Raw genomic sequence first — 23,474 nt, 5'->3', positions numbered from 1 at the left:
AAGGGATTAAGGGTTATGGTGTTCGGGCCGGAAAGTGGAGCTGAGTCCACAAAAGATCAGCCATGATCTAATTGAATGGCGGAGCAGGCTCGAGGGGCTAGATGGCCTACTCCTGCTCCTAGTTCTTATGTTCTTATAACAACACGTTCAGTACTATGCACGGCTCTTCAGATACTGAAGTAGTCTGTTTCCATGTGCAGCAAGATTTGGATAATATCCAGGCATGGACTGATTAGTAGCAAGTAACATTCATGCTACACAAGTGCCTGGTAATGATCATCTTCAACAAGAGAGAATCTAACCATGATCCCTTGCCATTCAATGGCATTGCCATTGCTGAATCCCCCACTATCAACATCCTGGGGTTACCACTGACCGGAAACTGAACTGGACTAGCCATATAAATACAGTAGCTGCAAGAGCAGGTCAGAGGCTGGCTCCAAAGCTCGTCCACCATCTACAAGTCATAAGCCAGAGTGTGATGGAATACCCTCCACTTGCCTGAATGAGCGCAACTCCAACACTCAAGAAGCTCTACACCATCCAGGACAAAGTAGCTTCTTGATTAATAGTCCAACGTTTTATGGAGTCAGGAGGTGAACTATGTGTTGTAGAATTTTCATGTGGCTGGTCCATTTAAGTTTTTGTTAAGTTTTTGGTCAATGGATGTTGGTGAGAGTTTCAGCGCTGGTAATGCCACTGACTGGTCAGGGGAGATGTTAGATTCACTCTTGTTTGAGATGGTCATTTCCTGGTACTTTTGTTGCATGAATTTTACTTGTCACTTATCAGCTTAAGCCTGAATGTTGTCCAGATCTTTCTGCATATGGACAGAGATTAATTCAATGTCTGAGGAGTCATGAATGGTACTCCGCAACAGCGGAGATGATTGGCCTCCAACAACCACAAACATCTATCTGTGTTCGGTATAACTCCAACCAGTGGAGGATTTTCCTCCTACGAATCTCATTGACTTCAATGTTGCCAGGCCTCACCACACTTGGTTAATAACTAGACTCACTTTTTATTTTATATGTATCAATTAAATTTAAACTCCCGCCTCAGCCATGGTGGGATTTGAACTTATTTCTCGGAGCATTAGTCTGGGCCTCTTGATAACTAGTCTAGTAACATTACCGCAATGCTACCACCCCGCAGAGTGCTGACTCAACACTCTGGGCTGAAGATGGTTGCAAATGTATCAGCCTGGTCTTTGCACTGATGTACTGGGCTCTGCCATCATTGAGGATGGGGAAATTCAGGTTAGTTGCTTAACCGTCCACCACTTTTAAGACAGTATATAGTCAGGCTGGAAAGTTTTGACCCGATCGATTAGTTGTGGGATTCTTAGCTCTGTCTGTTGCATGCACCTTCTGTTGCTTAGCCTACTCTATGCCAAGTTTAGCCTGATTCTATGATACTTAAACTCCTGAGTTGCAGATTACCAGGTAAAGCCCACATTTTTAGGGGGCCTGGTGTTGCTTGAGACAACTCCAACACTTCAGCTCCAACACTTTTCACTGAACCAGGATTGATCTCCTAGCTTGAAGGTCATGGTAGAGTGGGGGATACGCTGGGCCATAAGGTTACAGATTGTGGTTGTGTACAATCTGCTGCTGCTGGTGGCCCACAGCGCCCTTGGGTGCCCAGTCTTGAGTTGCTGCTTTGCCTCTATCCACTTTAGAAATGTGATGCTTCCACACAATACAATGGAGGGTTCCCTAGTGTGAAGAAAGGACTTTGTCTCCACAAGAGTTGTGCGGTTGGTCACTCAGACCAATGCTGTCACAGATAACTGCATCTGCGACTGGTAGATTAGTGAGGATGAGGTCAGGTCGGTTTTCCTTCTCACCACCTGCCATAGGTGCAGTTTGGAAGATGTGTTCTTCACCACTTGGCCAGAAGTGGTGTTACTGAGTCACTGTTGGTGATGGACATTGGTGATCACCATATTTTGCGTATATGTGAAATATGCTGAATAACAACATTTCAAGTTCATAATGTTTGTGCACATACCTTTCTGCTTGGTCGCCCAGGGATCCAATGAAAATGGCGAAAGCATTAACCTGAGGGTTGCAAGTCAAGGCTCGGGCAAATCTTTCAGGGTTTATGCCGTACCGCTCCAGGTTAGCGTCACTCAGAACAATAACAAAACGTTCATCTGCCTCTTCCCTGGCAATCTCCTGGACTGCATGTGCTGTTCCTTCAAGGGTATGGTCGCCACTCATACAAAACTGGGCATGGGCATGCATCGTCTAAAGAAGGAAAACGTTACATTTATCAATGTCAGACCACATGCACAATCTCAACAAAAACAGTAAGCAGGCCTGGACCATGTTCTCAAAAATCCTGGTTTTGCAAATATAGTTTAACCATCATATTCCACCATATGTTGCAACCACAGAAAAAAGTATTCTTGGGAGGTGGCTAACTTCCAACAATATTTACACGCTATCTGCTAATCTTAATGAACTGCGACTGAATAAATGCTATCAGTCTCTTGCAGCAAATCCTGACTGTCAATGAGCATTGATCAGGAATCACAGAGTGTAACTGGCAGATAGTTGATTGGGAAACACAGAAAGATTTGTGAAGATTAGTGATTGGGAATCAGAGTGAAATCGATGGAGATTAGTGATTTGGAATCAGAGTGAAATCAATGGAGATTATTGATTGGAATTCAGAGTGAAATTGATGGAGATTATTGATTGGAATTCAGAGTGAAATTGATGGAGATTATTGATTGGAAATCAGTGTGAAATTACGAGTGATTATTGATTGGGATTTAAAGTGAAATAGATGGAGATTAACCATTGGGATTCAGAATGAAATTGCTGAACATTATTGATTCCACAAAAGTCTGACTGTTTCTTTCTTAAATGTCTAAATTTCTGTAAGTCTACGACAGTAACTGATAGGCATTGAGAACAGTCATTTTTCACTGTATCATTGTCACCCAAAACATTTTGCAACATAATAGTCCAACTTTCATTTGGCCATTGCAGTTTACAGCAATTTTCTCAAAGGACAAAAAGTACATTTCAACCCGTTCCTCAACAATAATAATCGTTATTATTGTCACAAGTAGGTTACACTGCAATGAAGTTACTGTGAAAATCTCCTAGTTGCCACACTCTGGCACCTGTTCGGGTACACTGAGGGAGAATTCAGAATGTCCAATTCACCTAACAGCATGTCTTTCGGGACTTGTGGGAGGAAACCGGAGCACCCGGAGTAAACCCACGCAGACGCAAGGAGAACGTGCAGACTCCACACAGACAGTGGCCCAAGCCCAAATTGAGGCACTAAGTGAATATTCCTTGCCAAATCAAAACCAGGATTTAAATCAGAGTCATCCTCAAGTTATACTGTCAACCTGTTGGTGTAATCTGAGCCTTTCTCTATCGAGTTCAAATTTCCTCGCTCCTCTCTCATTTTGAAATACAAGGGGCTGAATTCTCCACCGTCGGGATGCTCTGTTTTGCCGGCAGCCCGGGGGTTTCCCGACGGCGGGGGGCTGTCCCACAATTGGAAACCCCATTGACCAGCTGGTGAAATGGAGAATCTCAACTGCACGCTGAACCAAAATTCTGGCATGGCGGGACGGAGACCCGGCCAAGGTTTTTTCTTTTTCTCTCTGAAATTCAAGTTAAGATTTAAAATTCTTTCTTTCTCAAATTCAAGTTTCTTCATTCCTGATTCCAACTTAAATTGCTTCATTTGTAATTGAATTCTAGCTACCTTAACCTGAGTGCCATTAGGATCAACCTTCCCCTTTCTCAAGGTTCAAGCGCTCTTCAACAATCTCTGCCGCTTTAGACGTTACGTTTAAGTCAACTTCTAATTTCTTTGTCACAGCATTCAAATTAACCTTTGCTATCTGTTGCAAGGCACCAACAGCCAGGTTGTCTCTCTCCAGAAATGGTCTCATCATTCCCCCTATCCAGGACAATCTATTTCACCTTAAATGAAAGGAAACATTTTAAAACATGACTGTCTTATAAAGTCTCACTTTGTGACAGCAAATATCAAAAAAGCTCCAGGGCCTCAATGGCCAACACCTATTTCTATGTCACATAAGCTCTACCTTCCCTCTTTGCTGGGTGTAGTACGTTGGTACACAGAGGAACAGGATGAGGCCATTCTGCCCCTTGAATCATGCAATTCTACCATTCAATAAGATCGTGGCCTATCTGTATCTTAACTCCATTCACCTGCCATTGATCCATAGCCTTTTATGCCCATGTCGAACCAAAATATCCATTGATCTCAGATTGTAAATGATTCATTGAGCCAGCTCCTGGTGCTTTTTGTCATGTTGGTCCAGTGACCAATGAAGTGACTCTTCGTAAAAGAAACCCACTTCACTGATTATCAAATAACAAAAATTACCTTCATAATTTGCAGTCTCTCCTTGTTGTTTTTTGGAATTTTTTCACTTCTGACCAACTCGATGTTGAATCCATCTCCCGAGTGACCAACGATGTCATACTGAAAAGATGAAACAGACCATCAAATCAGATTGAATAAATTTGAATAAGCCACCAGGGTAATGGTACTATTGAGCGAACTTCAGCAATACTATCATTTAGTATAAACCCCTGGCATAAAGGTTGTGTTGCCAATGAACTGTTCTGATTTTAACTCCCAGTAACTGTCTCTGTTAAAATTGAGTAAACAAAATGCTGGCGTAGTCATATTGCCACTGGCCCAAAGAGACCCAGGGAAATGCTCTAGAGTCCCAGATTCGAATCCCACCAGGATTGCGCTCCCCTGCTCACATCACTTGACCCCCATTATAGTGCCTTTTAGTAAAATCACAACTTCACAGGAATGATATCAGACATACTTTGACAGAAAGACTCAAAAAGAGACATTAGGATATTCCGGTTGCTGGACCTAGTTTATAGCTGTAATGAAGAGTAACTCTGCAGTTTGGTGCTGCTCGGCCCTCCAATCACTCATTGTTTCATTCCCTATTTCCTGATGAGCTGGGATCTGATGTGCAGTGTCGGAGTTTGACCAACATGTTCCTCCTCTTCAGGATTCAAGTTTTTCTGCTTATATTTCAAGCAACATTTTTTTAAAGAGAGTAAAAATAGAACTACAAGTTTCAAAAAAAGGAGGCAACAAATGGGAACAAATGTCAGAATCAGTGTTAACACTCTCGACTCTGAACGCTATGGGTTTAAATTCCACTCCAGGTCCTTGAACACATAATCGTTCAGTGCTGAGGGAATGCTGCCCTTCTGAGGTGCCTAATTTTCAATGAGATGTCAATCTGAGGCCCTCTCTGCTCATCCAGCTGGACATAAAAGATCCCATGGTGTTGTTTTGAAGAAGAACGGTGATTTCTTACTGGTATCTTGGTCAAAATTAATTCTGTAACCAACATCATCAGATCGCTGTTTGAGGGAATTTGCTGCGTGCAAATTGCCTACATTACAACAGTGATTACACTTTTCCATTTTAATAATCTTTATTGTCACAAGTAGGCTTACATTAACACTGCAATGAAGTTACTGTGAAAAGACCCGAGTCGTCACATTCCGGCGCCTGTTCGGGTACACAGAGGGAGAATTCAGAATGTCCAAATTACCTAAAAGCACATCTTTCGGGACTAGTGGGAGGAAACCGGAGCACCCGGAGGAAACTCACGCAGACACGGGTATAACATGCAGACTCCCCACAGAGAGTGACCCAGCCAGGATTTGAACTTGGGACCCTGGCGCTGTGAAGCAACAGTGCTAACCACTGTACTGCCCATTCATAAAGTATCAAATGTTTCAGGATGTCCCAAGGCCTGAGAGGTACTATATAAATGTAAATTGTTCATCCTTTCCATCGGTAAAAAAACAGAAAATCAAAGGTGAAGGTAATGAGGTGATTTAGAGTCAAATTAAAACTAAAGTGAGGTGCAGAAAAATTAGATTGAGAGAGAAAAAGAGACAATGGAAAAGTAAGTTTTTAAAATTAAGATTTAAATGCCTCTATATGCCACCAACAGAGTTGAGATTCCCCAGTTTTAATTGTCCCCTTTGTGGGTCAGAGAGGTTGAATGCATAATAGAAACATAAGTTCAAATATTAAAAAGGTCCTTATGTTCTTGAATACTAGCCCTAACTTTCTGTTGAGTGTTTAATTGCCAATTAACATTCAAATTGAGAAACTTCATGACTTACTGTTTTATGTGAGGTTAAAGGTGGAACAGCTCAAATCATTTAACACCTTGGGGCAATTCACAAATCATGAAGCATTTCTTCCTCGCCACAAATTGCCAGGCTACTTAAGACACTAATAATGGTACAGTAAGAAGTTTTACAACACCAGGTTAAAGTCCAACAGGTTTATTTGGAATCACTAGCTTTCAGAGCACAGCTCCGTCATCAGGTGAAGTTTGCATTAATAATGATAACCGTCAAACTACTGGATTGTTGTAAAAACCCATCTGGTTCACTAATGTCCTTAAGGAAAGGAAATCTGCTCTTCTTACCTGGTCTGGCCTACATGTGTCTCCAGACTCACAGCAATGTGGTTGATAACTGCCCGTTGAAATGGCCTTGCTAGCATTCAGTGTTATTTAGGAAGGTGGGTCACCGCCATCTTCTCAATGGCAAAGAAGGATGGTCAATAAATACTGGCCTCTCCAGCAAGTTCCACATTCTGAGAAAGAATTTTTAAAAACTCTCTACCCCCTACAATAGCCTCCAGCTACACAGTAATTACAGGTGGAGGAAACTTCAGTATAAACAGTAAACTATTATCACACAGCTTTCCTTCAGGCATCTCACAGGATAAATCATTTATTGTCTGCACACGTGCTGAGCTAAACACCAACATGTGCCAATAAATTGTGCAGCTGAGCCTGGGTGGGGTCATTGGGCACACACTTCACAGTGTAGTCTGTATACAATAGACCTGATTAATTTAAATATCGGCCTTGTTAGGATTCATCCATCCTGGGTGTTCTGGCTGCATCAGTAACATATGACTATCCATTCAAACAACTTCTTTAGAATTGCAGAGTGTTCCAGCTCAGAAACAGGCTATTTATCCCATGCAATTATGTGCTGGATTGTGTCGACACAAACAACCCAGTTAGATCCTTCTGTCTTTAAACCAGTGTTGGTGGGAATGTGTGTGCAGATGGGGATTGGGGTGTGTGTGTGGGGGCTGGAGTGTATATGCGGCATGTATGTTGGAGTATGCGTGTGTGTGGGTTGGAGTGGAGTGCGTGTGTGTGGATTGGTGTGCGTGTATAGGTCAGAGTTCATGTGTGTGGATTGGCATGCATGCGTCTAGTTTGGAGTGCGTGTGTGTATCGATTGGAGTGCGTGCGTGTGTGTGGACTGGAGTGCGTGTGTGTGGGTGGGTGTAGATTGAGGTGTGAATGTGGGTGGGTGAGGGAGTTGGTGTGTATTGTCGTGTTGGGTATTCCGCTATACAAACGAACCAACACGGTTGTAGATGGTACAACTCTGTTTTATCATTCTTGATAACAACAACTGTTAACTTCTGGCTGTGGTTCGTACTTTACTCGTTAACCTGTGGACCCAGCCCTAACACTATCTTAGTGAGGCACTCAGCACATGGTGTATGTCTGAGTGGCACGCTGTGAGCTCTGTGCTCTGAGCTATCTCCTGCTGGAATGAGCGGGAACTGTGGTGTTCCCTGTTTTATAGTTCGTGTGCTCTCACTGGTGATTGGCTGTGATGTTGCGTGTGTGTTGATTGGTCCGTTGATATGTCCATCAGTGTGTGTGTGTGATTGCACCATGATATGTTTATATGAATATCATGACATCCCCCCTTTTTACAAGAATATGTGCCTATATGGTAATAAATATTGGTGTGTACTGAGTGCAGCTGAATATGTGTGTGCAATATCTACAACATGTACATGAGGCTAAACTATATACATAGGAAGGTGTCAGGTGCAACATAGCAATGAGGTTGTACCATAAACAAAACAAGTGCAATCATCAAACATCGAAAGCGAACTCCTGTAACGACAAAAAGAGAAACACATTAACATTGTTGCACAACAATCCAATGTGCAAACAGGCTCATAAGTCCAGCCTAGTAGGTGGGCGACGAATTCGGGGTGACCGCCTTAAGGGTGGGTCAGGATCCACCGGCTGAGGTAGAGGATCCACTGGCGGTAGAGGAATAGGCATAGTGGCAGGAAGCTCCACAAAGTCGACATCAGGGACAACAGGAGGGCGTGGCACTGGTGCATGATCTCGTAGCGAGCGCAGAAGCAGCCGAAGGGCCCGCCGATTATGCCGGTGAATGGAGCCATCAGGCAAGCGAACCAGGAACGAGCGGGGAGCCACGCGGCGGAGAACTTCGGCAGTTGCCGACCAGCCACCCTCTGGTAGGTGTATGCGGATGTTGTCTCCAGGTGCCAGGGCAGGAAGATCAGTTGCCAGAGTGTCATGTGCCACCTTCTGCTGAGCACGCTGCTGTCGCATCCTTTACAGTACTGGAGCATAGTCGGGTTTAGGAACATGAATGGACGGTACAGTGGTCCTGAGGGCGCGACCCATCAACAGCTGGGCTGGTGAGAGGTCTGTGGACAGTGGGGCCGAGCGCTAGGCCAGCAGGGCTAAACAGAAGTCAGATCCGGCATCAGCAGCCTTGCAGAGGAGCCGCTTCATGATATGGACACCCTTTTCCGCCTTGCCATTTGACTGGGGATGCAGAGGGCTGGACGTCACGTGTGTGAAGCCATACGAAACGGCAAAAGAAGACCATTCTTGGCTCGCAAAACAGGGCCCATTGTCCGACATGACGGTAAGCGGAATGCCATGGCGAGCGAAGGTTTCCTTACATGCTCTGATTACAGCTGATGATGTCACGTCGTGCAGGCGTATGACCTCCGGATAATTTGAAAAATAATCAATTATGCCGAGTGCATGAAAGAGATCCAAACCCACCTTTGCCCAGGGGGACGTTACCAATTCATGGGGCTGAAGCGTCTCAGGGGGTTGCGCCGGCTGAAACCATTGGCAGGTGGGGCAGTTAAGCACCATGTTGGCGATGTCGTCGCTGATGCCCGGCCAGTACACAGCTTCTCGGGCCCTCCTCCTGCACTTTTCAACCCTGAGATGGCCTTCGTGTAATTGTTCGAGGACCAGCCTGTGCATGCTGTGTGGGATCACAATCCGGTCCAACTTTAGAAGGACACCGTCAATGACGTCCAAGTCATCCCGGACATTGTAGAATTGTGGGCACTGTCCTTTGAGCCACCCTTCCGTCACGTGGCGCATCACACGTTGTAGAAGGGGGTCAGCCGCAGTCTCACGGCGAATACGGGCCAGACTGGCATCATTAGCTGGCAGATTGGCTGATGTGAAGGCCACATGCGCTTCGACCTGAAAGACGAACCCCCCCGATTCGGGCGGTGTGCTCACTGCTCTGGAAAGGGCATCCACGATGATGAGGTCCTTTCCCAGGGTGTAGACCAGTTGGAAGTCGTACCTCCGGAGCTTGAGCAGAATGCGCTGGAGGCGAGGTGTCATCTCATTAAGGTCCTTTTGTATGATGCCGACCAGAGGGCGATGGTCGGTTTCCACGGTGAACTGAGGGAGACCATACACATAGTCGTGGAATTTATCTATGCCGGTTAACAAACCCAGGCACTCCTTCTCAATCTGCGCACAGCGCTGTTCTGTGGGGGTCATGGCCCGCGAGGCATAGGCGACCGGGGCCCATGATGCAGTGTCGTCCCGTTGCAGGAGTACCGCCCTAATGCCGGACTGGCTGGCATCAGTCGAGATCTTTGTATCTCGAGCAGTGTCAAAGAACGCCAATACCGGGGCTGTGGTGAGCTTGATCTTGAGCTCCTCCCATTCCTTCTGGTGTGCGGGCAGCCACTGGAACTCCGTAGTCTTCTTCGCTAGGTGGCGAAGAGCCGTTGTGTGGGTGGCTAGGTTGGGAATAAACTTCCCCAGGAAGTTGACCATCCCGAGAAAGCGTAGCACTGCCTTCTTGTCTGCCGGCTGCGGCATGGCTGTAATAGCTGTCACTTTGTCTGCACCCGGACGCACCCCTGACCGGGATATGTGGTCCCCCAGAAACTTTAGCTCAGTTTGACCAAAAGAACACTTGGCTCGGTTGAGGCGCAGGCCGTGATTTCGTATCCGAGCAAAGACGCGCTGGAGACGACTGATGTGCTCCTATGGTGTGGTGGACCAGATGATGACGTCGTTAACATAGACGTGCACCCCTTCGATGCCCTCCATCATCTGTTCCATGATTCTATGAAACACCTCGGATGCCGAGATGATGCCAAACGGCATCCTATTGTAGCAATACCTGCCAAAGGGAGTGCTGAAGGTGCACAGCTTCCTGCTGGACTGATCCAGTTGAATCTGCCCCAAACCCTTTGAGGCATCAAGCTTTGTAAAAATTTTATCCCAGGTCTTTTCGCTCGTGATCTCTTCCCGTTTGGGTATGGGGTAGTGTTCCCTCATGATGTTATTGTTCAGGTCTTTCGGGTCGATGCAGATCCGGAGTTCGCCAGAGGGCATGGAGCTGACCCATGGCTTGGGCTCCGTGACCCGGCAAAGCACTCCTTGGTCCTGGAGATCCTGCAGCTGCTGCTTGAGGCGGTCCTTGAGTGGTGCTGGGACTCTACGAGGTGCGTGAATGACCGGGGTGGCGTCCGGTTTGAGACGTATTCTGTAAGTGTAGGGCAGTGTGCCCATGCCCTCGAAAGCCTCTTGGTTGTGGGCGAGAAGCGAGTGGAGCTGTGCCCTAAAGTCTGCATCTGGGAAATCGGACGCGCCTTCTGGAGACAGAGTGTGTACCCGCTGAACGAGGTGGAGAACCTTGCACGCCTGTGCGCCTAACAGAGAGTCCTTCGATGATCCAACTATCTCAAAGGACAGTGTGGCTGTGTATGCATTGTGTGTAACCTCGAGCTGGCAGGATCCCATGGCCAGGATAACATTACCGTTGTAATCGACCAACTGACAGCGGAATGGCCAAATCGGTGGTTTGACCTTCAAGGCGTAGAAGGCAGACCATGCAATGAGATTGGCGGAGGCACCAGTGTCTAAACGGAATGTGATTGGTGATCGGTTGACCGTTAGGGTGGCACACCATTCATCACCCGGATTAATGCTGTGCACTGGCATCGGCTGGTGGGTCCTACTTGGGGACATCCGATTTCTGTCAATTACCGCAACGCGGAAGGGTTCCCGGTCGTCGGTATCACCGGTCTGCACGTCGTCCGGGTATGACTCGGTGTATGGAGGCTGAATGGCCCGCACGTCCCTGCGAGGCTGGTGGAATTGGGGAGCGTTGGCAGGTTGAGCTGCTCGACAGCAGGCAGCGTAGTGGCCCATCTTGCCACAGCGGAGGCATTGTCGATTTTTTGCTGGACATTGGCGCTTTAAATGTGCGGATCCACAGTTGCCGCACGTCGTGACGTCATGGCGTCCGTTGGCCACCGCGCAGGCGCAGTTCGGTCCTGCGTCGAGCGCGCCACGTCCCTCTGCGTCGACGTCTCTTTTGGCGCGTACAAGCGCGGGAGGCCGCAGAAAGCGCGCGAAATGGCCGCCCTCGTCCGGGCCGCGAGGAACTCGATCGACTGGACCCGCTCGGCCTCGTAGGACGCCTGCCGTGCCGATTCGGCCGCCTGGAATTGGGAGTACCGGCTGGTCGCGTTTTCGTGGAGGACGCAGGTTTCGATGGCGGTGGCTAGGGTGAGGCTCTTAATTTTGAGGAGCTGCTGGCGTAGGGTGCCCGTGGTGACCCCAAAAACTATCTGGTCCCGAATCATGGAATCGGAGGTGGCCTCATAGCCGCAGGACTACGCGAGGATACGGAGGTGTGTCAGGAAAGATTGAAAAGGCTCATCCTTACCCTGCAGGCGCTGTTGGAAGAGGTACCTGTCGAAGCTCTCATTCACCTTGACGCTGAAGTGTTGCTCAAGGTTTGGAAGGACCGTCTTGTACTTCGTCTTGTCCTCGTCTTCCGCGAATGCCAGGGAGTTGTAGGTGTGGATGGCGGGTTGCCCTGCCGTGGAGAGGAGGAGGGCGATCTTCCTGGTATCCGATGCCTTCTCCCTTTCTGTGGCTTCTAGGAAGAGCTGGAAGCACTGTTTAAACAGCTTCCAGTTGACGCCGAGGTTTCCAACGATTAGGAGCGGCTGCGGCGGGCTGATGGTGTCCATGGCCCAGGATGGCGGATCTCTGAAGATGTGCAGGTGGATCTCACAGTTGCTGGGTTCCATCCTGATACTATGTCGTGTTGGGTGTTCCGCTATACAAACGAACCAACACGGTTGTAGATGGTACAACTCTGTTTTATTATTCTTGATAACAACAACTGTTAACTTCTGGCTGTGGTTCGTACTTTACCCGTTAACCTGTGGACCCAACCCTAACACTATCTTAGTGAGGCACTCAGCACATGGTGTATGTCTGAGTGGCACGCTGTGAGCTCTGTGCTCTGAGCTATCTCCTGCGGGAATGAGCGGGAACTGTGGTGTTCCCTGTTTTATACTGCGTGTGCTCTCACTGGTGATTGGCTGTGATGTTGCGTGTGACTTGATTGGTCCGTTGATCTGTCCATCAGTGTGTGTGTGCTTGCACCATGATATGTTTATATGAATATCATGACATGTATGTGTGTAGATTGGAGTGTGTGTGGGTTGGAGTGTATGTTTGTGTTGAAGTGTATGTGTGTGTGGTGGTATGTATTAGGGGTAATGTGGTACCTGTGAAGCCGAGAGGCTATTGGCTGACAGGTCTCGGGTCCTGGTTGGATCTGCCGACTTCTGGCTCCGCCCTGAAGGCGGAGTAGAAGAGCTCGAGCTTTTCCCCGCAGCCTCATTCTGTTGCTGAGCAAACTAAACTACCACTATTACTAAGGCCTATACTTAGCTTCGGGCGCCCACTCAGTCAGGGGAACAATGGCCATTGCTCGGTTCTGAGGCTGCTGGGTTGAGCAGTTTACAGGGTAGCAAATAGGAGCGTCTATCTCATAGCGTGCGTTGACTTGGAACTTACTTGGTCTGCTGCAGCTGCTAGGCAGGTCTCTCTCTTCGGTGAGAGCCAAAGCCAAAGGAGAAAGATTCTCCCTTGGGGAATATCTTTTATACAAAAAAGGGCTTCGCGTTCCTTTGGGCAGGCCTTGAACTTGGCCACAACTAACAGGGTCTTTCCCAATCATCGGTATCGATTTTCCTCCAATAGAGGGGTGGTTCCCCGATCGCTGGGCGTGACCTGGTGACGTCAGTCTGCTTTGTCTTAGCATCTTCTGGCGCCGGGGAGTCTGTCCTAACATTGTGTATCTAAATGTTTCCCTTTTGTCCCTGGAGATGGCTCATTAGTATGTAAATCGTTTGGTAGTTTCTGTCCTGTCTGAGCGTTTAAGGTAGAGCTTGCACCTGCTTGTTTCTTAGCAATGTCCAATTTTCCCTGCAGTCTTTTCAAGTGTCCATTTTGTAATCGGGACGTGGCCATCCCAGATGGCTACAGTGTGTGTGTGGGGGTTGGAGTGTGTGTGTGGGGGCTGGAGTGTGTGTGTGTGGGTTGGAGTGTATGTGTGGGGGTTGGAGTGTGTGGGTGTGTGGGTTGGAGTGTGTGTGTGTGGGTGGGTTGGAGTGTGTGTGTGGGGGTTGGTGTGTGTGTGGGGGTTGGAGTGTGTGTGGGGGTTGGAGTGTATGTGTGTGGGTTGGAGAGTGTGTGTGTGTGGGTTGGAGTGTATGTGTGGGGGTTGGAGTGTGTGTGGGGGTTGGAGTGTATGTGGGGGTTGGAGTGTATGTGTGTGGGTTGGAGTGTGTGTGTGGGGGTTGGAGTGTGTGTGTGGGGGTTGGAGTGTGTGTGTGGGGGTTGGAGTGTGTGTGTGGGGGTTGGAGTGTGTGTGTGTGTGGGTTGGAGTGTGTGTGGGGGGGTTGGAGTGTGTGTGTGTGTGGGTTGGAGTGTGTGTGGGGGGGTTGGAGTGTGTGTGTGTGGGTTGGAGTGTGTGTGCGTGGGTTGGAGTGTGTGTGTGTGTGGGTTGGAGTGTGTGTGTGTGGGGGTTGGAGTGTGTGTGTGTGGGTTGGAGTGCGTGTGTGTGGGGGTTGGAGTGTGTGTGGGGGTTGGAGTGTGTGTGTGTGTGGGTTGGAGTGTGTGTGTGTGGGTTGGAGTGCGTGTGTGTGGGGGTTGGAGTGTGTGTGTGTGGGTTGGAGTGTGTGTGTGTGTGTGTGGGTTGGAGTGTGTGTGTGTGTGGGTTGGAGTGTGTGTGGGGGGGTTGGAGTGTGTGTGTGGGTTGGAGTGTGTGTGTGTGGGTTGGAGTGCGTGTATTGGTTGGAGTGTGTGTGTGTGGTGGTTGGAGTGTGTGTGTGTGTGGGTTGGAGTGTGTGTGTGTGTGTGGGTTGGAGTGTGTGTGTGTGGGTTGGAGTGTGTGTGTGTGTGGGTTGGAGTGTGTGTGGGGGGTTGGAGTGTGTGTGTGTGGGTTGGAGTGTGTGTGTGTGGGTTGGAGTGTGTGTGTGTGGGTTGGAGTGCGTGTATGGGTTCGAGTGTGTGTGTGTGTGGGGTGGTGCAAGTCTGAGTTTGAATGTGTGTAAGTATGGGTTAGAGTGTTTGTGAGTTGGAGAGTGCATGAGTGCTCAGTGGTGTACCTGTGTGTGTACATGCTGTGTGATGGTTGGATTGCAGGTTGGGATAAAATACAGACCAAGAAGGATTGGAGAATGAGAAGATTTAGCGAGATGAACTGAGTTAATAGCTTCCTTTCAAACTCTCTCTGGGTCTCAGCTTTTCTTTCAATCCAGTCCTAGCTTGCTGCCAGTTATTAAATGGAATCTCTTGGAGTGTATGCCTTACTGTGTGAAAGCTCTGACTGTCAATGCTGAAAGCTGCAAATAGTTCTGCTCAATTGCTATCCAGCACAAGATGTGCACAGCCCACTATTCATTTGCCACAGCACCCATCCGAGCAGAGTGCAAAAGGAGCCACTTCTCTCTTCCAAACGCTTTTGCAGATGAGAGAAAAAGGGGTTGATACTTCTGGGAAATTTCTGACCAGTGAAAACAGCCAACACATCCACGCAGATTGGAGTGAAGCAGACTAACGAGAATACAGCCCGGGCCAAAGAACTGGCAGCGATTTGCCACCTCTAGTTTTTATCCTGGTAGACTGCTTGAGTGAAACTAAAGGACTAATTCAATTGGCTGGCTGGTACTGTGATGCCTTTCAACAACTCCACTCAGTTGATCAACGGCTGTCAAGCGAGAAGGGAAAGATTATCCGATTTGAACGTTGGGATCTGTCATCTTACTGGTCTGTAACTTCATCAGAGTGGCAGTCTCCGGCGGATTGCCACTCTCGATGGACTTAACTACGTTGTAATTGTAAAGCTTCTCCGTCGGCCGACGGCAAAATTGGAAAATGCGTTTGGGCAGTGAATCGGTTCCTACTTCAAAATTGCGGCGGGGGCTGATTTCACGCCAAACTGCAATTCTCCGTCGCCTCGACAGTGTCATCAATGCATTCCAGAACGCATGTACAGTAAATGCCATGGGCATATTTTAGCGAGTCCGACATGGTATTCTCCGGGGCCTCCGTGATTCTCCGCCTCCAATGGGCTGAATTCCTGACGGCGAGGTTCACTTGTGCTGCTGAGGGAGAGAGGGGGAGTACGGAAAGTGTCCAACATTGCCATAGCTTGCTGATAGTTGTGCCGCTGGCCTGCGGGCCGTGGGTAGGGTGGCCAGGAGGTGGGTTGTGGGGTCGGGGTGGATGGGCAAGGAACACCATTGCCACAGCCTGCGAGGCAGCCATGCAGCTACGCACACCTCTGACTGTCCACTGTGAACTTCGGGCCGAGTCGTATGAGTCGTATGGGGAGGGGGGGATGGAGGGGAGAGGGGGGGAGGGGATGGAGGGGGGGAGGAGGGGGGTTGGAGGGGGGGAGGAGGGGGGGTTGGAGGGGAGGGGGGTGGGGAGGGGGAGGGAGGGGGAGGAGGAGGGGGGGAGGGAGGAGGGGGGGGGACTGGGAGATGCTGAGGTGGGGTAATACTATAAGGGGGATTTTGGGACCGGGAAAGGGGTTGGGGGAATCAGACTTGGAAGAGGGTGTGGGACCGGGAGGTGCTGGGGTGGGGTTGAACTGGAGGGCGTAGTCAGACCGTGTCTCACCTGGAGGGGTGTGGAGGTGGGGAGGGCGTGTTATGTCGGGCAGGGGGAGGGGCTCAGACCGGATCAGGGGCGGGGTGGTTTGGTGGCTCCGGGGTGTCCTGTGCGAGGCTGGGTCAGGGGTTTATAAACAGTTATTCTGGAGTTAGAAGTGATTTTTTTTCCTTCCAACTCTTTCAGAGTAACAATCAGGTTAAAACTGGCAGAACCATCCGAAGGTTGCAATTTAAATCGCCTCTGTTGAATAGTTCCCAGCGCAATTGTCCAGAGGCAGTTATCGCTTCCGGACAAGTGCCAGGGAAACCCTCAGTGGGAATGTGACACTGGGGAACCAGGAAGTTATGGGGTTTGTCTCCATCTCACTGCTGCTGCACCTCCAGTCATTTTTAGGAACAAAATATTTCTGGCTGCTGCCTTTTTTGGCTGGGGTCCCGGGATTGAGTAGCAGAAAGTCTCCTGTGTCAGACATTAATTTTTCACCCAATAAGGTTGATGGAAATCAAAGCCTGCACCCAGTGCAATTTTCAAATCAGGATCTGCAAAGTGAGGGTGGAGCCAGTAATGGAAATGCTTGGGTGTGTTTAGCCGCATGTTTCCCAGGGCTTGCAGCGCTGAGAATCACAAGGTTATAAAACGCGACTTGCGTTTGAGAAGGGGCCTCAACGGGAACACGCAGCCAAGGCTGCACATAGTCTCATTTTGTACACTGAGGAGCTCCGCTCGCTGAACTCCTCAGTGTAACAAGAGATCGGGACGCCATTTAAAAATGCCGTCCTGATCTCCGAAGCCCCCAAAGCGATCTCAAACTACTCCCAAGCCCCAACACACTATGGGAGGGTCCTTGGCCCCCTCCTGCACCTCCCCCACCCAATACATGTGTAGGGTACCCCCAGCCTGATCACACCCATGCAAAAGATGTCAGTTTGGCCCCGCAACCTTACACCCTGACAGTGCCACCTGAGCACCTTGGCAGTGCCAGTCTGGCACCCAGGTGGCACTGCTAGGATGCCACCCTACCCAAAGGGCATGTCGCTCCATCTGTCTATTTGTGGAGACTTTGGGTAACTCACGAATCCACACAATAAAGTGAGACTAGCTGTCTCGCTTTTATATGCAGATTTGCTAAAAAGTGATCCCGTCCACAATGGGCGGGTTTTACATCGCAACGTCTCGCAAGATCACGCTAGATCTCGCGAGGCATTGCGAGCCGGTTAGATCCCAGGAGTAGGGTCACCTGACTATTATTGACCATCCTGCTCTGCGGCGAACTGCTTTTTGGGCGCAGTGTGACCATTGGATGACGCCCCTTGTGTTTGAATTTCAAAGTGCACACATGACTGAGATTGGCCTCTGCCACAGAATCTTACAAAGGACTGAGTATTTGGCCCAATAATAATAATCGTTTGTTGTCACAAGTGGGCTTCAATTAAGTTGCTGTGTAAAGCCCCTAGTCGCTACATTCCGGCGCCTGTTCAGGGAGGCCGGTACGGGAATTGAACCCGCGCTGTTGGCATTGTTCTGCATTACAAGCCAGCTGTTTAGCCCACTGTGCTAATCCAGCCCCTGGTTTATGTGGCTCGATTGGCTTTGAAAGAGCTGTCTAAATCAGATTCCGATTTTCCCCCATGCCTCCACAGATTAGGTCTCTTCATGCAACCCTCTGTGTGAAAAAAATTCTCCTTAGTTTAAATCTATGACCTTCAGTTACCGACCCGCTCACCAGAGTAAATTGCTTCTCCCTGCTTACTTGAGCAAAACCTCCCATAATTTCTGACACCTCTCTGAGGTCTCTCCTTTAACCTTCTCTGCCCTAAGGAGAACTTCTCTCCACACGAACTGAAGTCCCTCATCACTGGTATCATTCTGGTAAATCTCCTCCATAGCCTCCCCTGACACCTTGGTGCCTAGATTAGTACACAATACACTAGCTGAGGCCCAACTGGTGATCTGTAAAGGTTTAACATCATTTCCTTGTTTTTGTACACATTACTCCTATTTACAAAGCCAAATATCTCACACATTTATTTACTGCCTTCTAAACCTGTCCTGATACCATCAAAGTTTTCTGAATATAGAAATGAATTTGATCCTCAAAAAGAAAAAATATCATTTGTAATTTATCCATGGGGGGGGGTTGTGAGATTAAAATCTTTAGAAATCCAATTGTTCATTATTTGGATCTGCACTCGGCAGACATCGCTGACACAGCTGCAGGAGACACCAAGTCCAATCAGATAATAGGGACTCCAATTAACTTGTGCATTAAGGACCCTGAGGGAACATCTGGCTGGCAGCATTTCATAATCTTTGAGACTGAGATTCCAAGATGCTTCACAGTGAGAACATCACTTTCGATGTGCATTCATTGCTATTTTGGGGGTAAACATGACACCCAATTTGTACAAAGTAAGCTCCCAAAAATAGCAATGAGGTGGAAAAGCAGTGAATTGGTTTTGGTGGTGTGGGTTGAGGAATATGGTTAACAAGGTCCCTGTTTTTCTTCAAATGGTACACACTAGAAAACAGGGGCATCATCTGCTTAACATCTGATCTGAAAGAGATAACTTCATCCCCATTATTGGAGAGAAGGAATGTGATGTATGATGAAGGCTGAGAACAGTCATTACCACCTCACCAACCATAGAATCATAGAATTTACAGTGCAGAAGGAGGCCATTCAGCCCATCGAGTCTGCACCGGCCCTTGGAAAGAGCACCCTAATTAAGCCCTCACCTCCACCCTATCCCTATTACCCAGTAACCCCACCTAGCCTTTTGGACACGAAGGGGCAATTTAGCATGGCTAATCCACCTAACCTGCACATCTATGACTGTGCGAGGAAACCGGAGCACCAGGAGAAAATCCACGCAGACATGGGGGGAAAGTGCAAACTCCACACTGACAGTCACCCGAGGCGGAATTGAACCCGAGTCCCTTGAGATGTGAGGCAGCAGTGCTAATCACTCGGTAGCAAAAAGGGTAGGGAGAATTTAGGGAGGAAATTCCAGTGCTCAGGGTCCAGGCAGCTCAAGGTACAGACACTAATGGAGGAGTGAAGCAAATTGAGATTGTACAAGATCCAGAATTGTAGGAGCACAGATATTTTGGGAGGGTTGTAGGGTTGTAGGAGAATACAGAGATAGGGCGAGGTGAGTCCACAGACGGATTTCAAAACAAAATTGAGAATTTTAAATCATGGAAGCTGCCAAACCGGGAACAAATGTAAGCCAGCGAGCCAAGAAGTAATGACTGAAGCGAGCTTGGTGAGAATTAGGATACTGACTGCACGTTTTTACATCAGCTTCAAGTTTACAGAGGGTGCAAGGGTAGGAGACACCAACCAGGAGAGCATTGGGACAGTGGAATCTGGAGGTATCAGAACGTTTTCTAAAACATCATGTCATTTGAACCGGTCACTTATTACAATTTAAGTTTTTCCCCCCCCCTAAATTGTAGTTTGGTAGTACCGAACTTAAGTTGCTGAAAAAAGAGACATGTCGAAGCTTTCCGTCTTGTACTCATCAGGACACTTCACGAGAATACCGATACAAGAGGAAAACAACAATTTATACGTTATGAGAAGAAAGTCCTATTGTAGAGGTGTTGCCATGCAGAATGCATCAGGTCACTGACAGTTAACTGCCAAGCATCTTTTGATATTCTAGCTCGGCAGTTTGACTGGTCAAGACATTGCCCCGAGGAATGAGCCAGTGTCAATCAGGTAAAGTTGGCAGCCAATTAGCCCGTTATTTTCGTACAGAACAAATTGTTGTTTTCCCCTGACTTTGGTGTTCTTGCGAAGTGTCCTGCTGAGTGCACGATGAAAAGCTTTGACATGTCTCTTTTTCCCCAAATTACTCATAGGAAGAAAAGGAGGTCATTCAGTCCTTCGAACCTGTTCTACCATTCAGTTAGATCCTGGCTCAAATGTATCTGAACTTCATTTTCTGCTTTGGTTCAATGAAGAGATGGTAGAAGCAGATTCATTAGTAGCATTCAAAAGGACAAACACTTGAAGGGAAGTATTTGCAGGGCTAGGGAAAAGAGCAGGGTGGTGGCACTAATCGGAAAGTTTTTTCAAAGAGTCGACACAGGCACAAAGAACTGAAAGTTTTCCTCCATCGCTGTTGGATTCAAAGCTTCTCCCTTGTTAGCCTCAATTTTCCAAAACATTACATCAGCTGGTTGTGTTTAAGGATGACCTTTACCTTAAATTTATGCTCATAATGTTCAAAGGCTTCCAGAACCATGCAGACAGCTTCCATGGAGCGTTCCAGTCTGCCATCGAGTCCGTTGAAGCGGTACATGCTGCCAGAGACATCCACTAGCAGCCGCAAACGCTTGGGTTTCTGCTGGGGGCTGCCAAGCTGAAGAGACAAGCGAAATGTGTTCAAATAGCGCAGAATCCAAATCAATTCACACAGCAAAGGGCATTTCCTTTAAAACAGACAAGCTGGAAGAGAGGAGAAATGTAGCAGACTCCCTCCTCCCTTGATTTGTTTACAAGTGGCCAAAAACACGAGGAACAAATTCTGTTTTTAGTTGACCAGTTTGGAATGGAGTCCCCAGTGGGGATTAGCATTTCCTCTTAAAGGGATAAAACCACTTAGATTACATACTCACCACCCAAACAATCTCTCCCTCAATGCCAGCAAAACTAAAGAGCTGGTCATTGACTTCTGGAAGCAAAGTACTGTACACACCCCTATCAGCATCAACGGGGCCGGGGTGGAGATGGTTAGCAGTTTCAAATTCCTAGGGGGGCACATCTCCAAAAATCTGTCCTGGTCCACCACGTCGACGCTACCACCAAGAAAGCACAACAGCGCCTATACTTCCTCAGGAAACTAAGGAAATTTGGCATGTCCGCATTAACCCTTACCAACTTTTACAGATGCACCATAGAAAGCATCCTATCGGGCTGCATCACAGCCTGGTCTGGCAACTGCTCGGCCCAAGGCCGCAAGAAACTTCAGAGAGTCGTGAACACCGCCCAGTCCATCACACGAACCTGCCTCCCATCCATTGACTCCATCTACACCTCCCGCTGCCTGGGGAAAGCGAGCAGCATAATCAAAGATCCCTCCCACCCGGCTTACTCACTCTTCCAACTTCTTCCATCGGGCAGGAGATACAGAAGTCTGAGAACACGCACGAACAGATTCAAAAACACCTTCTTCCCCGCTGTCACCAGACTCCTAAATGACCCTCTTATGGACTGACCTCATTAACACTACACCCTGTATGCTTCATCCGATGCCAGTGCTTATGTAGTTACATTGTATATGTTGTGTTGCCCTATTATGTATTTTCTTTTCTTCCCTTTTCTTCCCATGTACTTAATGATCTGTTGAGTTGCTCGCAGAAAAATACTTTTCACTGTACCTTGGTACACGTGACAATAAACAAATCCAATCCAATCCACTCATATTGCAACAAAAAAAAATCAAATTACAGCTATGAGGCCTGAGGCAATTAGAAAGTAACTTCACCTGGTGCCTCTGGGATTATGCTAGACATCCGAAAAACATCCAGAGATCACATGTTGTTCAGGTTCATCTCGGTGCAAGCTACCACTCTGAAATGGGCAATCACTCTGGCAAGGTTGGCGCAGTTATCTGACATGTCTGGATTTGTGAATGACGGAACTGTGAGGCCCAGTTTCAAAAGTGAATGAAACATAATGAAAGGGCTTTCCAATGAAAGACTTGGGAGACAATTATTGACCATTGGTTGGAAGTTTCCAATCGATTGGCACCTGCTGTTTAACAAACACTGGGGAGAGCAAAGCGATCACCATGAACATAGGAACAGGAGGAGGCCATTCAGCCGTCGAGCTTGCTCCGCTATTCAATAGAATCATTTAAAAAAAACAAATTCTCCTTTTTCACATTTTCATCCAAATTTAAACCCATCAATAAACAATCAACAATAACAAATACAATGTCAATCCCCTAGCCAACAATTCCCTCCTCCCACCAACCCCCAAACAATTTAAATACAACATCAAGGAAAAGGAATCAGGAATCGACCATCCACCCTCATACATAGTCATCAACAACAGACACAGTCCAAATACCTCCCCCGCAACCCCAAACACCCCTCATGATCGATGTCATCAAATTCTTGAAAGTGCATAATAAACAAAGCCCATGAATTGTGGAACCCTTCCATCCTTCTCAACTCAAACTTTACCTTCGCGAATGTTAAAAACTCACAATAGATCCCCTCGCTACACCAGGGTACAGGGTGGAGCGGCTGACCTCCACCCCAACAAGATCCGCCTTCGGGCGATCAGCGAGGCGAAGGCTAAAACATCTGCCTCCGCACCCGCTTCTAACCCCTGCTGATCCAATAGCCCGTATATGCCCCAACCACCCACTCAAAGAGCCGGCTCAAGCTCGCCTTTGTGAGGTCCGCCCTATACACCCTTCAGCTGTATCAGCTCCAACCTAGCACACAAAGTTGAGGCATTCACCCTCCGGAGCACCTCTCACCACAACCCTTACTCCATGCCCTCTCCCAGCTGCTCCTCCCACTTTGTCTTAATCCCCTCCAGCGGTGCCTTCTCTTCTCCCAGAATCGCCCAATAAATCACCGACACCACCCCCTTCTCCATTCCCCCTGTCGTCAGCACCTCCTCCCAACAGTGTGGAGGCCAGCGCCACCGGAAAGCTCTGTATCTCCTGAGCGAAATCCCACACCTGCATATACCTCCATATTTCCCCCTGCCCCAACCCATATTTCATCCCCAGCTCCTTCAGTCCCGCAAACCGGCCCCCCAGAAACAAATCCTTTAGTGCCCTAACTCCCTTTTCCTCCCATCTCCGAAAACCTTCATCCCACTTCCCTGGCTCAAATCTGTAATTTCCCCGAATCGGTATTTCCCTTGACCCTGCCCCCAGCCTAAAGTGCCGGCGCAACTACCTCCAGATTTTCAATGTCGCTACTACTCCGGACTCCCTGAGTATTTCCCCGAGGCCAACGGGAGCAGCGCTGTTGCTAACGCCCTCAGCCCTAACCCCCGCCACAGACTCTCCTCCATTCTAACCCACTGGGAGTCCCTCCCCTAACCCAGCTCCTCACCTTCTCAGCATTCGCCGCCCAGTAATAATATAGTAAAGTCGGAAGACCCAATCCCCCTGACTGCCGTCCTCTCTGCAACAACACCTTCCTAATCCTGACCACCTTCCCCCCCCTCCTCCCCTATATAAACGAGGTAATCATCTTTTCAATCTCCTTAAAAAAAGCCTTTGGCAGGAAGATCGGCAGGCACTGAAAAATAAACAAGAATCGCGGCAACACGTTTATTTTAATTGCCTGTACCCAACCTGCCAGCGAC

General features: G+C 48.2%; 1 protein-coding gene across 1 annotated transcript in view; it reads right to left on the bottom strand.

Annotated features, from left to right (window-relative positions):
* Nucleotides 1-23,474, bottom strand: part of LOC140428200 (von Willebrand factor A domain-containing protein 8-like) — an 83,646-nt gene that overhangs the window by 2,548 nt on the left and 57,624 nt on the right. The window contains exons 5-7 of the mRNA XM_072514384.1: nt 20,341-20,499; nt 4,393-4,491; nt 2,017-2,255 (exon numbers count right to left, since the gene is read on the bottom strand). Of these exons, the coding sequence (XP_072370485.1) occupies nt 2,017-2,255; nt 4,393-4,491; nt 20,341-20,499 (497 nt within the window). The remainder of the gene's footprint in view (nt 1-2,016; nt 2,256-4,392; nt 4,492-20,340; nt 20,500-23,474) is intronic.

This window comes from Scyliorhinus torazame, chromosome 8 (assembly GCF_047496885.1).
Source record: "Scyliorhinus torazame isolate Kashiwa2021f chromosome 8, sScyTor2.1, whole genome shotgun sequence".
Lineage (NCBI taxonomy): Eukaryota > Metazoa > Chordata > Chondrichthyes > Carcharhiniformes > Scyliorhinidae > Scyliorhinus > Scyliorhinus torazame.
The sequence above is the reverse complement of the archived record's forward strand: the minus strand, read 5'-3'. Positions and strand labels throughout refer to the sequence as shown.